General features: G+C 41.5%; 2 protein-coding genes across 5 annotated transcripts; one reads left to right on the top strand and one right to left on the bottom strand.

Moving 5' to 3' along the window:
- The first annotated feature begins 389 nt into the window (after positions 1 to 389).
- LOC139549541 (post-GPI attachment to proteins factor 2-like) lies at positions 390 to 11,324 on the top strand. 3 transcript variants are annotated; one of them, XM_071360141.1, is made up of 6 exons: positions 390 to 826; positions 1,055 to 1,225; positions 1,316 to 1,565; positions 1,879 to 1,985; positions 7,098 to 7,206; positions 9,915 to 11,324. In XM_071360141.1, exons 2-6 carry the CDS (start codon positions 1,061 to 1,063, stop codon positions 10,043 to 10,045), a joined length of 762 nt encoding a protein of 253 aa, XP_071216242.1. In that variant the 5' UTR covers positions 390 to 826; positions 1,055 to 1,060; the 3' UTR covers positions 10,046 to 11,324. The 3 variants fall into 3 exon arrangements, with proteins under 3 accessions (XP_071216242.1, XP_071216243.1, XP_071216241.1); XM_071360142.1 differs by having other exon boundaries at positions 1,060 to 1,225; XM_071360140.1 differs by lacking the exon at positions 390 to 826 and having other exon boundaries at positions 1,022 to 1,225.
- Positions 11,325 to 11,903: 579 nt separating this feature from the next.
- LOC139549543 (rho-related GTP-binding protein RhoG-like) lies at positions 11,904 to 14,398 on the bottom strand. Of its 2 annotated transcripts, none has more exons than XM_071360143.1 (2): positions 14,233 to 14,398; positions 11,904 to 13,122 (listed from the first exon to the last, which is right to left on the bottom strand). In XM_071360143.1, the coding sequence occupies exon 2, from the start codon at positions 13,094 to 13,096 to the stop codon at positions 12,521 to 12,523; it is 576 nt and encodes a 191-aa protein (XP_071216244.1). In that variant the 5' UTR covers positions 13,097 to 13,122; positions 14,233 to 14,398; the 3' UTR covers positions 11,904 to 12,520. The 2 variants fall into 2 exon arrangements, with proteins under 2 accessions (XP_071216244.1, XP_071216245.1); XM_071360144.1 differs by having other exon boundaries at positions 14,242 to 14,380.
- Between the last annotated feature and the right edge of the window lie 1,348 nt (positions 14,399 to 15,746).

Raw genomic sequence — 15,746 nt, forward strand, 5'->3', positions numbered from 1 at the left:
AGGCGGGGTGGAGGCTCATCATGACGTATTGAGCACTATTGGAATTTACACATCATATATTTGAATAAGACGCATGGGACTTATCCATTGACCAAAAATCATCACCCTCAACAACAAAAACATTGACTTGAGTTTTTTCCAAATACCCCCATTTTCTCAAAGTATGTATATGGTTATTTCATGAGACAACTTGCATTGCCAGGCTGTCAAAGATAAGGCTACAGCATTTGGTGATGCGCAAGAACAGCACCACGGACAGCTCCCGTGATATAAAGTTGGCTTATCAATGAATTCAATTTCTTACACATCGTGACACTTCAGCCACCAATGATTTTTCAGTACAGACACATCGCGTAACATGACTGGTTCTTGACGTGCCGACGTTTTTTTTATAGGCTACTCCCATCCGGTCACTACTGAGCCAGTACCTTGCTATCTCTTCCGGTTATCGCAATACATTTTAATCCGATATCTTCAATACTTTTTTCGTATTTCATTGGTACCGCATTTATTTTCAAACATTATTGAAGATATTTATAATATGGCAGCTGGGGGAGGATTCAGGTTAAACGCTTATTCTGCATCGCGTTGATGATACTCAGTGTTCATGTTGTGCTGGGCTGAAGGGAACATGAACAGATGCTAATGAATTAGAGACCACATTACAATTTGTGAAATACCTGATCAAGATAAATCCCTATATGCGACGATGCACATGCGTTTGTGGTGACAGTCCAATTCAAGCCAACAAAAGCCATTTCCTTCTCTGACTATGCAAGAGCTATATCTGTAAACAATTGATCTGGCTGTAGCCTACAAATAGGAGGTATGGAATCATATTCAGATCATTTTTATGCATGTTTCTGATCAAACGTATATATAGTCCTGCCTTAATGTCACTGAAAACAGCAGCATGATTTTGCAGGAGGCATGTCAAACTCTCAAACCTAAATCCAGAATTAGTTTATATCATTATTATACATTATTTTGTTCATATCTGAACATTCTCAGTTAAAATGCTTATTTAGTGATAAATATGGCCCTGATGTCCCAGTCTAGGATGCTGCAGGGTCCACATGTCCTGGGTTATGACAAGCCCCTGATCAGACTATCATTCACCTCCTGTGTTGTGGGCACCGTCAGTCTGCCACTGCTTGGCTTAATTACCTGCATCTTCATCTCCTCCGTGTTCCATTTCCAGGACTCCACTGACACACATTGCAAGGTAGTCAATCCTGTCCCTTTTATTAAAAATGTAGCATGCATGCAAATACATGGTCTGACTGTCTTTTTTTTGGGGGGGGGGGGGGTTTAGGTTACCAATTATCTGCCCTCCATTAGTGCCTCCATAAGCCTGAGCCCAGAGTGCCATATCTGGCGCTTCTGCATTGGCCTGCACTCTGCTCCCAGGTTCCTGGTGGCCGTGGCCTATTTTAACTTCTATAAGGGCCGCTTCTCCACAAGGTTCCTGGAGTGGCTGCTCAGCTGCCTCAACTTCATGTGTGCCATCACTGAGAACTTTGGCCTCTTGCTGCTCACCTACGTGTCATCCAATGAGACATACCGTGAGTGACCTTTGACAATTAGTCAGCTGGGAATAAATTGGCATAAGGCCTGCCCTACAGCATAATAGGCTGCTCATTTACATGGATTAATATGCTGCATGATATACAATTATGTTTTTGAACAAATGACAGAATTTTGTTTGCCTATTTCTTGCAGTTATAAATAAGGCCCTGAGTTTTTCCAGATACATGACCCGACCAGGAAAAACTATGGACCCTAGTTATAAACCATATAACCTGTATCAGTGAGTGTTATGACTAATACAGTTGTACTTGTATGCTTTTAGCTTTTATGTCCTTCTTTGTCCCATAGTTGTCCATAAAGAAGGTTTTGTCCTGTTCATTGCCAGTTCTGTTATCCACATGGTGTTAACCTGTCGGCTGTGGCTGGTTATAAAGAAGTACTCACTGATTCCTGAGGTAAGGCATCGTTACTTCCCTTCAGCCCTGTACTTGATCAGGAAATGTTGAAATTGCATGAAAGACAGAAATGTAAAGGGAAGTTAGTTGTTCGTTCAACTGAATGAAGAAGTGAGCTAACTATTTTGGTGGTATGATACAGTTTCCTGGTGAAGCAGGCAGTATAGTATAGTTCCTGTTAGTTGAGGGGCTTTTGGTGACTTTGTCTGCAATGTCGACAATGTTGACACTAGAGCCCTCTAGAGTAGAAGCCAACTACTGCAGCCTGATGAAACGGCATTGTCAAGTGCAGTTCAAAGCTGTGGGGAGATTCTCAAATGGTTTTGCTTGACTCTTCGCATCCTCTTCTCCGTCCTGTCCTTGCCACCTTTCTAAAACGGTCAAAGGTAATCGAGGAGAGTAGTGAAGGAGAGGAAACATGGAAACAAATGCACTCTTCTTCTCCACTAGCACGTCATTTACAAATTACGTTTACAAGGGTGGAATCCTAAAATAAATGCAAATTATTTTAGCTAGTTGTGTGAGACATTTTATAGATAAAAGGGTAATTCGTGTATAAAACATTTTTCTCCTTTGAGAATACAACAGCTGTTTCAAAGGGAGTGCGGCAGATTTGAAAACACTTTGCACTACACATGAGTATCTTCGACTGTAGGAGGCAATTGAGGAGAGAAGCAAAGTTCTCTGTTCACCTATCATTGAGTTGACACACTCGACCGATTATCGGTTTCCGGGTCACGGAGGAGAGGAGGACAGAGGAGTATAAGAGAAGACAGAATCTCCCTGTGTCCTTTCCTTTCACTCACACTGATGCATACTGCCTGGTGACTGAGCCTTTAGTGCTCCAGTCTATTGCATTTACCCATGTCAATCATTATAGCTAAATCTTATTTATATAGTCTCTCATTTTAAGTTCTTACTATATGGTTGAGGGACTTGAAGCACTGTTATTCTGTGTTAGGACTCTAGGGGAAATACCAGCATTTTGATCCCAACCAGATCGGTGGTATAGGGTGTTACTGAGGGTCTGTTCAGTCAGACTTGGAAGAAGCCTCTGGCTGTGTTTACACTGTCAGGACCTGGGCCTCTGTTCTGGAGGAACAGCTGTTTCCTGACCCAGTCTGGGGCTGTGACCAACACACCCCTCCACACTCCACACAACTCATTGGGAGTGTAGGCTGTCATGTGCACCACACATGCACACACGCAGAGATTGTAGCAAGCACAAACACATTAACCTTGCTCGAACTTGGCTTGCACACTTACACTGGCACATAATGTATTCATTGCATATGGTATATACTTGCCTAGCCTGAGTACCAGTATCTTTATCTTACATTCCACTCCTTGTCATTGCCAGAGACTGGCTTTCTGCCGTCTTCAAATATGAACATTCTCGAGAACAGAGGAGCTGATCCTGGTTGATGACCCTCACAGCTATCCTCCAATCGCATCGATTATCTGAATATTGGAACTCGTGTATCACTTTTTTTTCTCCACGGAACATGTTGGTAGTTATTTTTTTGTCCAGACATAACAAGTCCGTCAAAAGTTGCTAGCTCACGTCTAAATTCTCAAACTAAATACATACTGTAGCTACTTCAATTCCAAACACAAAACCTCTTTGCTTTGATATTAAGCTTCAACATACAAAAACTTGCCTAGCTAACAGCAAAATATTAATTATTATAATTAGTTAAAATATTAACTAATTATATATTTTTTGAGGATCCACATGTTGTCATGGAAAATATTAATGTTATTTCCAACAACAATGAGCAACTCCGTAAATCCAGCTGCATTGCCGAAAGGCCAGCCTCTTGGTCGTCACTAGTTACCACAGCCACAAAGTCATAAACCCCGCCTATTTCTACAATGACCTTCTTAAATCAGATTTTGAACCTAATCTTTTTCCTAACCCTAACCTTAATTTAAGACAAAAAAGCACATTTTTGTTTTTAAGAATTTTTATGATGTAGCCAATGTTTACTTTGTGGCTGTGGTAACTAGTGGAAACCCAGTGATTTGGCAATGATATGGAGTGGCAAGGAGTGGAATGTTAGCTAAATATACTGGTTCCTGTAAGGGCTGCTGGACGTCGTTTGGAGATGTGCTACATACATGCTACATACAGCGGTGGAGGAAAGGGAGGACCATCCTCAGTGAATTTCATAAAAATTTAAATGTTGAAACATAAAAAAAACTGGCTAACAACCAATCAAACAAGCTAAGCGTCAGTATAGAGACAAAGTAGAGTCGCAATTCAACGTCTCAGACACAAGAGTTATGTGGCAGGGTCTACAGTCAATCACGGATTACAAAAAGAAAACCATCCCTGTCGCGGACCAGGATGTCTTGCTCCCAGACAGACTAAACAACTTCTTTGCTCGTTTTGAGGACAATACAGTGCCACTGACATGGCCCGCTACCAAAACCTGTGGACTCTCCTTCACTGCAGCCGACGTGAGTAAAACATTTAAACGTGTTAACCCTCGCAAGGCTGCAGGCCCAGACGGCATCCCCAGCCGCGTCCTCAGAGCATGCGCAGACCAGCTGGCTGGTGTGTTTACAGACATATTCAATCAATCCTGCTACGGGCCACCATTGTTCCTGTTCCCACGAAAGCTAAGGTAACTGAGCTAAACGACTACCGCCCCGTAGCACTCACTTCTGTCATCATGAAGTGCTTTGAGAGACTAGTCAAGGACCATATCACCTCCACCCTACCTGACACCCTAGACCCACTCCAATTTGCTTACCGCCCCAATAGGTCCACAGACGACGCAATCGCAACCACACTGCACACTGCCCTAACCCATCTGGACAAGAGGAATACCTATGTGAGAATGCTGTTCATCGACTACAGCTCAGCATTTAACACCATAGTACCCTCCAAACTCGTCATCAAGCTCGAGACCCTGGGTCTCGACCCCGCCCTGTGCAACTGGGTACTGGACTTCCTGGCGGGCCACCCCCAGGTGGTGAGGGTAGGTAACAATATCTCCACCCCGCTGATCCTCAACACTGGGGCCCCACAAGGGTGCGTTCTGAGCTCTCTCCTGTACTCCCTGTTCACCCACGACTGCATGGCATGCACGCCTCCAACTCAATCATCAAGTTTGCAGATGACACTACAGTGGTAGGCTTGATTACCAACAACGACGAGACGGCCTACAGGGAGGAGGTGAGGACCCTCGGAGTGTGGTGTCAGGAAAATAACCTCACACTCAACATCAACAAAACAAATGAGATGATCGTGGACTTCAGGAAACAGCAGAGGGAGCACCCCCCTATCCACATCGACGGGACAGTAGTGGAGAGGGTAGTACGTTTTAAGTTCCTCGGCATACACATCAAGGACAAACTGAATTGGTCCACCCAAACAGACAGCGTGGTGAAGAAGGCGCAGCAGCGCCTCTTTAACCTCAGGAGGCTGAAGAAATTCGGCTTGTCACCTAAAACCCTCACAAACTTCTACGGATGCACAATCGGACAGCTAGCTCCTGTCCTCCTCTGGGTACATAGACTTCAATACAAAACCTAGGAGACTCATGGTTCTCTCCCCCTTCCATCGACTTACACAGTAATTATGACTACTTCCGGAGGACGTCCTCCTACCTATCAGAGCTCTGCAGGATGAACTGACATGTTGTCCACACAATCAAAATACCAGAGAATGAATCTAGTACTAAAAGCTACAGCTAGCTAGCACTGCAGTGCATAACATTTGGTGAGTAGTTGACTCAAAGAGAGAGAAAGACAATAGTTGAACAGTTAAGAACAAATTAATTTCTTCCAAAATTAAGGAGAAGCGCGAGAGAGAGAGAGAGAGAGTGAGAGAGAGAGAGATATTTGGTTGTATTTTGTTTTTCTTTTACTTAGCTTTACTTAGTTTAGCCTACTCAAACACCCGGCAAAAACAGAAATGAATGCTATGTTAGCTAGCTGGCTATGGCTATCCAACACTGGAACTCTTCCAAGTTAAGGTAAGCTTTTGATTTGTATTAATTTTTTGCCACCGGGGCCCGAGTGTGTAACTGCTAAACTGCTTTCGGACTGTACACTGTACTGCATGATTCTAGCAGGTTTACTAACGAGTTAGTTCTAGTATCTATGATGACTAAGACTTGACAACGATCTAGGCTGTGTGTAACATTAGCGGGCATGATATGAAGGTTTGGCTTTTTCGCCTGGTCACAGACAGCTGATGTGTTGTGCACTGAAGTCCCCAAGCGGAAGGAAAAGGTGAGAGGAGGAGAGTGCGTAGATAGTTGCAAGAAGGAATTATGTATAGAATGAGCAAAGTGATCATGCTGTTTGTATGTGGCTGCTATGAAATTGAACTGTATTTGCGTGTGCTCAGGGGTGTATTCATTCCGCCGATTTTGTTGGAAGCAAACGTAATGAAACGGGATAAAAATACCAGAGTGTACAATGCGGTATTGAATGTGTCACTGTCTGTCACCTTGATTACTCTAATTACTCTAGACCTGTGCACCGACATGTAGTAGCCTAAACCTATCAATGTTACTGGGTGAATGGAATATGAATGACAATCGTCCAATAAGCTGTAATAGAAATAAGGCCATACTCATTATTTTAATTTTATTTTTATTAATCGTCTTCCCTGATCATGAATGGCACCGACCGCCATTGACATACAGTAGTATTAGGCTGCCACTGTCATACCATTTTTATGGGCAATTGCAGTTGGATAATGGTTTGATATGGGGCTTGTAATCGTGTGTCATGATAATCTATTGTGGGCATTTAAGGGTGGGACCAGTAAATAGAAAAAATGCTTTTGCTTGAGACGCTGCCAGTGATCTGCAGTATAAATAGTATTAGTGGAAGGATGTGGCTGAAACTGTTTTTACATCAGCTGCAATGTGTTACTGATGTCTCATCTCAATAGTTTCTCAGAGGGGGCTTGATTAAGACTGCTCATTGTGTTCCTCAACCTAGATAAATGAAATGTTTTTAATTGTTCAAGTTATAAAGTAGGCCATTGCAATCGCATAGTACAAATACACAGTAGTTAAGTACACAATATATATTTTTTTGTATTGCAATCTTTCTCTATCAAATCGCTCTTTCTTTTTTCACACACAGGACGTGAAATCTTTTGACTGGAAAATCCGCTGCTTGATCCTCAACATCGCTTTCTGCTGCTTGGCTGCCTACTTCTACTGGAAACACAACATGTACTGTGAACAAGGGAGTAAGTATATTGTAGCATCAGTATGTTAAAGGTCATTACATTTACATTTAAGTTCATACATATTCATCCTGGTCCCCCCGTGGGGAATGAACCCACAACCCTGGCGTTGCAAGCGCCATGCTCTACCAACTGAGCCACACGGGAACCGTCATGAGCAGTCATTCTGAAAAGTACTTTTTCTCTCATGGCTAACTACCATGAAGTTTGAAATGACAGGCTGAGTGGGCGGGGAGATTATATTCATGAGCTCGCATTGACTGACAGCTCTTTGAAACGCCTATGTTAAGCAACTTGGATGCAGTGACCAGTGTTGCAGTAAAATCATCTAAAGGAAATTTGGTGAAACACAAAGTAACTCAAACATAATTGAAATTGCATCAATGATATCCTTGTTACAGTTGAAGTCGGAAGTTTACATAAACTTAGGTTGGAGTCATTAAAACTCGTTTTTCAGCCACTCAACACATTTCTTGTTAACAATCTATAGTTTTGGCAAGTCGGTTAGGATATCTACTTTGTGCATGACACAAGTAATATTTCCAACAGTTGTTTACAGACAGATTATTTCACTTATAATTCACTGTATCACAATTCCAGTCGGTCAGAAGTTTACATACACCAAGTTGACTGTGCCTTTAAACAGCTTGGAACATTCCAGAAAATGATGTCATGGCTTTAGAAGCTTCTGATAGGCTAATTGACATAATTTGAGTCAATTGGAGGTGTACCTGTGGATGTATTTCAAGGCCAAACTTCAAACTCAGTGCCTCTTTGCTTGACATCATGAGAAAATCAAAAGAAATCAGCCAAGACCTCAGAAAAAAATGTAGACCTCCACAAGTCTGGTTCATCCTTGGGAGCAATTTCCAAATGCCTGAAGGTACCACGTTCATCTGTACAAACAATAGTGCGCAAGTATAAACACCATGGGATCACGCAGCCGTCATACTGCTCAGGAAGGAGACTCGTTCTGTCTCCTAGAGATGAACGTACTTTGGTGTTGAAAAGTGCGAATCAATCCCAGAACAACAGCAAAGGACCTTGTGAAGATGCTAGAGGAAACAGGTACAAAAGTATCTATATCCACAGTTAAACGAGTCCTATATCGACATCACCTGAAAGGCCGCTCAGCAAGGAAGAAGCCACTGCTCCAAACCTCCATAAAAAAGCCAGACTACGTTTTGAACTGCAAATGGGGACAAATATCGTACTTTTTGGAGAAATGTCCTCTGGTCTGATGGAGGAAAAAGGGGGACGCTTGCAAGCCGAAGAACACCATCCCATCCGTGAAGCATGGGTTGGCAGCATCATGTTGTGGGGGTGCTTTGCTGCAAGAGGGACTGGTGCACTTCACAAAATAGATGGTGTCATGAGGCATGAAAATTATGTGGATTTATTGAAGCAACATCTCAAGACATCAGTCAGGAAGTTAAAGCTTGGTCACAAATGGGTCCTCTAAATGGACAATGACCCCAAGCATACTTCCAAAGTTGTGGCAAAATGGCTTAAGGACAACAAAGTCCAGGTATTAGAGTGGCCATCACAAAGCCCTGACCTCAATCCCATAGAACATTTGTGGGCAGAACTGTAAAAGCGTGTGCGAGCAAGGAGGCCTACAGACCTGACTCAGTTACACCAGCTGTCAGGAGGAATGGGCCAAAATTCAACCAACTTATTTTGGGAAGCTTGTAGAAGGCTACCTGAAACCTTTGATCCAAGTTAAACAATTTAAAGGGTTTGCAAAGCTGTCATCAAGGCAAAGGGTGGTTATTTGAAGAATCTCAGATATATAATTTGTTTGGATTTGTTTAACACTTTTTTGATTACTACATGATTCCATATGTGTTATTTCATAGTTTTGATGTCTTCACTGTTATTCTACAATGTAGAAAATTGTAAAAATAAAGAAAAACCCTTGAATGAGTAGGTATTCTAAAACTTTTGACCGGTATATATTTATATACACTACTGGTAAAAAGTTATATATATATATACACCATTTGGCAGGGATCTTGGGATGCAGATCACAGCATCAATGACCGATGTGTTGACCTGACAACTGCGTCTAAGTTTTGAACGACCCATTCCCGCCTTTTGTTCCATGCTGGCTGAACACCTAACTAGCCAGTAACTAGCTAACACCATACACATTTACATTTACATTTAAGTCATTTAGCAGATACACAGATGGAAGGGGAAACACAAGTTTCGTTGCCATAGATGATTAGGGTCAACTTTTAATTATATTTGCTGACACCCTACAGTCAAATTTTGGCATCAGTAGAGTAGCTATCTAGCTATATAAACCACGCCTCTCTGCAAACACAAACACGCCTTCTCCGATGTCGGTTACAAGGCGGTACTTATTTAAATAAGGTAACAGTATATCGTGTTAACATTGGTGTATTAAAATGAAAGTTAAGGTGATATCACCTTGTCCACTTAATAATGAATCCTAGTGTTCGACATGGGGGAGGGGACCAGTAACTTTGTGATCAAACTTTATCAGTGTAAAAGCAACAGTCATTTTTCATACTTTGGTCATCATACTTTCATCTGGTTTCCTTCAGATATCAGCAATTTTCATGAAAAACATTATTTTGACTGTTCATAACCTTTAAGCATTATATGATACAAAAGTATATTTTAATTTTACATTGTTTGTTAAAGTGTTTATAAAAGTCTCCTGTCTTTCCTAACCTCCACAGGCTACACCTTTTTCGCCCTCTTTGAGTATTGTGTGGTGTTCTCCAACATGGCCTTCCACCTAACAGCCTTCTGGGACTTTAAGAGCAGAGAGATGGTAGTCATCTCACCAGAGGATGGTAAAGACTTCTGACTGGGAAACAGAGGGTCAGGTGACAGGTGTTCAACCACTCAGAACACACCTAGCGGAGATGATGCTGTTGCAGAGGAGGAGGAGCAGGAAGAGAGCGCCTTCTTCCATATATTTACATGATGGCGGATGTCATGACTGTAAATAATCACTTTATTTATCTGGACTGTTCAACCTGAAAGTCAATCCTACTGTACCAACATTTTGATAATGTTGATATTAACATACTGTATGATAAATGACAGACTTAGAGTCCTCTATGATTTGGGACAGTGGGGCAACTTCGACTTGATCACCTTGACTTAAGAGTATGTCCTTCTTTAGTCATGCTCACGTGTCTATGACTTATCACTTGTGAAATTCGGGAAATGCTGACTGTTGCCAATGATGTGATCTGAAGAGAGTGTCTTCAGCTCTTTGTAGAAAGTATTTTTAAATGCATCACGAACTGTGGACAAACGCAAATATGATTTTGTATATTCTCAAGTAGAGAGAGATATCTTAAAGGTATTAATAGTCTAATAGTGATTTTTTTGTGTAAACATTAAGCTTTATTAAACAATTATTTTAGAACCTTTTTGTTATTTACCATAACATGCTTATTCTTAGTGAGTCAGTCAGTCAGTGAGGTCCACAACCTAAATTAAGGAAGTTACAAATAAATGTACTTCCTCGTTTGTAAAGACGGAGAGAGTGAGCGAGACAGAGAGAGAGAAAGAGAATGAGATGGAGAGAGAGAGAGACAGAGAGAGACAAAGAGTGAGAGAGACACACAGAGAGAGAGAGACAGAGAGAGAGAGACATAGAGACAGAGAGAGAATGAGATGGAGAGGTAGATCCAGATAGTACTAGAGTGGGTGTTGTATACAGTCACATACAGTATATACTATACTAAAACAGTAAGGACATATATCTGTATGTCCCTCCACTGCTCTCACACAAAGAGGTGTCTGTTATCCAGCAGGCAGAGCAAAGGCCTTATTTCACTGTCAAATGAGTCCAGTGGCCTGAGGTGTGAGAGAGGACAGTGATTGTGCAACAAATGAAAATGTATGTTTCACAACTCTGTAACAGCAAGCTGGATCATTTCACTTCCAAATCATTCTCAGGCAAATCAGGGACGTCATCGTTGTTTAGCATGCTGGTTTCTATCACATCCCATGACTCCATTGGAAAGGGTTTGGCATTCTTGAAGTATTAATTTAATTGTATGCATTGATCAACTAAATGAATCAACACATTTATTTGCTGTTCCTGAATAAAGACATGTCACAGTAATCTACACTACAGTTTGCACATAATTTCCATCTCTCGTTTATAACAGTACAGAAGATGTCATAATAATAATTTGGTGGGTGCTTATGTTTGAATTGAGATACCCCTGAGACACCCTCGAAGAGTGGGGTCATGGCCTTCTCAAAATAGTTACACAACATTGAAACATCTAGAACCCCAACTTAACTAAAATAGATAATAAGCTAAGGACTTTCAGAGGGAAGTTACAACCAGGTTCCATTTCTCTCTCCTCTATCTCTCACACACACACACACACACACACACACACACACACACACGCACACGCACACGCACACACACGCACACACACGCACACACACACTGACTAAGGACCTTTGATAGGAAAATCAGCCTATGCATTTCTTATCAAAAACCTCTCTCTGCATTTCCTCTTTTGTGTCCAGCATTCAACACATTCAGACAAAGTTGAATAGCACTAACAGCACACAACACACCTGATGGTGTAAAAAAACATATTTCTATGATAATATCATAGATATTATCTATGATATTATCTTATCAAATTATCTGTGAAAAATAAGTATTAATTATGGGAGGATGGATATTTAAATTCCTGATATTTTTTTTATTTTTTTTGTAAAGGCCATACATGTCAAAATGTGACAACAATACAAGCACTGATAAATGAGAGAATGTATCTCCTCATCAGAAAGTCTCAGGTCTTGTTTGTTAATTGCTATAAAGGAAGAGGGCAACATAATGGATATACAAAAGCAAGGATTCTTACAGACAGCATTTGACCCAGGCCCTTCTTGCCTATCTAACATTGGCTCAGTTTTGAGGCATCCATCTTGAGCCAATGCCTCTTCCTCAATGATCCCCTTGTCTCAAGGAAGTCTTGATATGGCAGGGTTTGTTATCGGCAGTACAACAAAAACATATTTCACAATAAAATCAACTCCAATGGTTTACACACATTCAATTAATTAATATTGTTCTGTTTGATTTGCATACGTGATAGTATCTCTACTGCCTTTACAATACCACACAGGGTTTCCTACTGCCTTTACAATAGCACACAGGGTTTCCTACTGCCTTTACAATAGCACACAGGGTTTCCTACGGCCTTTACAATAACACACAGGGTTTCGTACTGCCTTTACAATAGCACACAGCGTGTCCTACTGCCTTTACAATAGCACACAGGGTTTCCTACTGCCTTTACAATAGCACACAGGGTTTCTTGGTGGCGACAGGTTGTGGGTTGAGAAAGGCTCGTACACCCTCAGCGAACACCTCTTTGATTCCGTCTTGGTTGAGGGCAGAGCATTCAAGGTACTTGATGGCTTGGATCTGCCTGGCCAGGGCGGTGCCCTGCTGTTGGGTGATGGTTGTCTGGTTCTGATCCTTAAGCTTCTTCAACACCTCCGGGTCATTACGCAGGTCCTTCTTGGTGCCCACCAGTAGAATGGGCGTATTGGGACAGTGGTGGGTGACCTCCGGGTGCCACTTGTGCTTGACGTTCTCAAAGGAGGGGGGGCTGGCAACAGAGAAGCAGATGACAAACACGTTGGTCTGAGGGTAGGAGAGGGTGCGCAGGCGGTCGTACTCCTCCTGGCCTGCTGTGTCCCACAGGTTGAGGCTAATAGTCCTGCTGTCCACAGTCACTTGGGCGCTGTAGTTGTCAAACACAGTGGGGATGTACTCCTTGGGGAAGGCGTTGGTGGTGTAGGAGATGAGTAGGCAGGTCTTCCCTACTGCACCGTCTCCTACCACCACACACTTGATGCTCTGCATTCTGACCCCTTCACTCTCTCAGACACCTGGACATGAGAAACACAGGGAGAAATGCCCTTTATGCTATAATGTTCAGATGCACTTTACACCAAAAGAGAGACACTGGCTAGGGCCCAACAAATTTAAACTGTTGAAAATGAGGTCTGTGGTTTAAATTGCTCTCACACTTTATCGGGTACGAACATCACTCTCACACCCTCATTTACACAGTACAGTTTGACACTATCTATTTTTATCCGTCTTTGTTTATCTACTGGCTTTCATTTCAACTTGAACATTATGTTAATCTGTGGGCCTACTTCATTTATAGTTACAGTACATAAGGCCTGTGTTCCCCATGAATTCAAGTGTGAACACTGAAACTGCAAAATATGGGTGGAGACTGCAGAGTTTGAAATACATGCAGTAATTGTAATTCATTGTGAGAGAGGAGAGCTGGACTCTTCCCACTGCTCTCTGAGAATGTTGGAGAAAATGTGAATATAACTAAACCCAGTCTACAGGGACCCGAGCCTGGGAGCACTGAAATGTACTTCTCTGTACACTGACTGGGGATAGTTCATCAAATCCAATAAACCTTTGTATGCCTACCACCACTGATGCATACCTTTGGCTTATCCACTGAATATCTATGATAGGTGAATTTCACTCATTTTAGGCCATCAACAAGGCCATAGCATTCTGATCGTGTACATTTCTCATTTCATTCACCTAGATTATTAAGAAAAGGGCTATGTGTTAATAGGGCCTAATAGTAACCCTGAAATTAGAAAAAGAGTTCAACATAAATTACAGTAAAGTTTTTTCACCATTATCATCATTTTACAGAAAAAGAGTCAGCAGAGCAAGTTAGAACTTTATATGGGCTAAATGAAACACAAAATAACTGTCACAAATAAATATTGCAATTGTGGATTTTAACATTGCATGCCATATCGTAGGCCTATAGAGTTTGATATAGAATAGCGCCTACCAAAATTATAACGGCAGTTGGCTACCTCGCCTTATGGTGCGTCACCCAAGTGCTTCCGTAAGATTATGTGTTACAGCCTACATATCTATTATACAGTAGTAGTACATAATTACAACAATTTGACAACAAAAACATGCAAAGGTTAAAAACAAGTCAGACTCACCAAACATACTTTCTTTAATGGCAGGTTTTGTATGAACATATAGCCTACAATCTGTCCGAGAGCGTCAAAGCAGTCAAGCAAAGTGTTGCTGTAGTGGAGGAAGTGTGTGTGTTCGCTGAAGAGGAAGTCACTCGAGAAAAATGGCACTGTGAGGAAGTGTATTGTCTCCCCACCACGACAGCCTGAGCTATTGTTTTAAGTATACGTTGCTGGTAGAATATTAAACAGCATTTTTAAATAAAATTGTTACCCAATGAATTACCTTATTTGACATTCAAATGTACAGAATAGGAATAACCACATAGTTGTTAGAGGCCCAGTGCAGACAAAATTCAGTGTTTCCTGTGTTTTATATCATATTGTACAACAGCTGATGAAACTAACACTGTAGAAGTGGGAAGAAAAGGGATCAGTGTTATTCCTGATTGTTGCCGGTTGAAAATATAATCTACACAAGAACATCTAATCCTCAGGTTTGCAATGGGCGGGAGTTTTGGCTTGCCTGGTGACATCACCAGGCAGTAAATTGGTTAATAGACCAATAACAAAAAGAGTTCCAAACCTCTCTGACAATAACAGCTAGTTTTCAGTTTCCCCCTCCACATTCAGACCACTCCCAGACAGTCCTAGCAAAATTCTTGCTTGAGAAATATATATTTTTTTGTCAATTTTAATGGAAAACTATTAAAGTATGGTACTTAATTGTTACCCAGAAATGATTTGATATTAATATAAACATGGCTGCATTGGGCCTTTAAACTAAGAATTTAGCATTTAGCATTAGCTTATGATACAGTATATTATCAGATCAAGGTGTATCATACATCTTTATTATAAGAAGTTGGGATTTATCATGATAAGGCCTACATGATAAGGCCTATCCCCTCAAATCTGTTCCGATGGGAGGCATCAGTTCCATCAGAAGATGCCCCCCTCTTTTTCCCCATCAACACATCTCCTCCTCTTTTATTGCTAGTGTTGTGTAGCCTACAGCCTCAAGGTGGCATACTTGAGCTTAGTTGTGTGGGACTGATGAGTCGATGAGCTCCACTGTTCCTTTGTTCTGATAGCCTACATAGCCTACATAGACACCACATTATTGTATCTGTCCTAATTTTGAGATCACAGGCAGCGCCATTGAGGCCATCTCCATTTTGAAGTAGTCCATTTTCTTCTTTAACTACATTGAACAAAAATATAAAATATAAATATAAACCATTTCAAATATTTTACTGAGTTACAGTTCATATAAGGAAATCAGTCCATTTAAATAAATTCCATAGGCCCTAATCTATGGATTTCACACGACTGGGAATGCAGATATGCATCTGTTGGTCACAGATACCTTAAAAAAAGGTGGGGGTGGATCAGAAAACCAGTCAGTATCTGGTGTGACCACCATTTGCCTCATGCAGCACAGCACATCTCCTTGATCAGGCTGTTGATTGTGGCCTGTGGAATGTTGTCCTACTCCTCTTCAAGGGCTGTGTGAAGTTGCTGGATATTGGAGGGAA

Source organism: Salvelinus alpinus, chromosome 22 (assembly GCF_045679555.1).
Source record: "Salvelinus alpinus chromosome 22, SLU_Salpinus.1, whole genome shotgun sequence".
Lineage (NCBI taxonomy): Eukaryota > Metazoa > Chordata > Actinopteri > Salmoniformes > Salmonidae > Salvelinus > Salvelinus alpinus.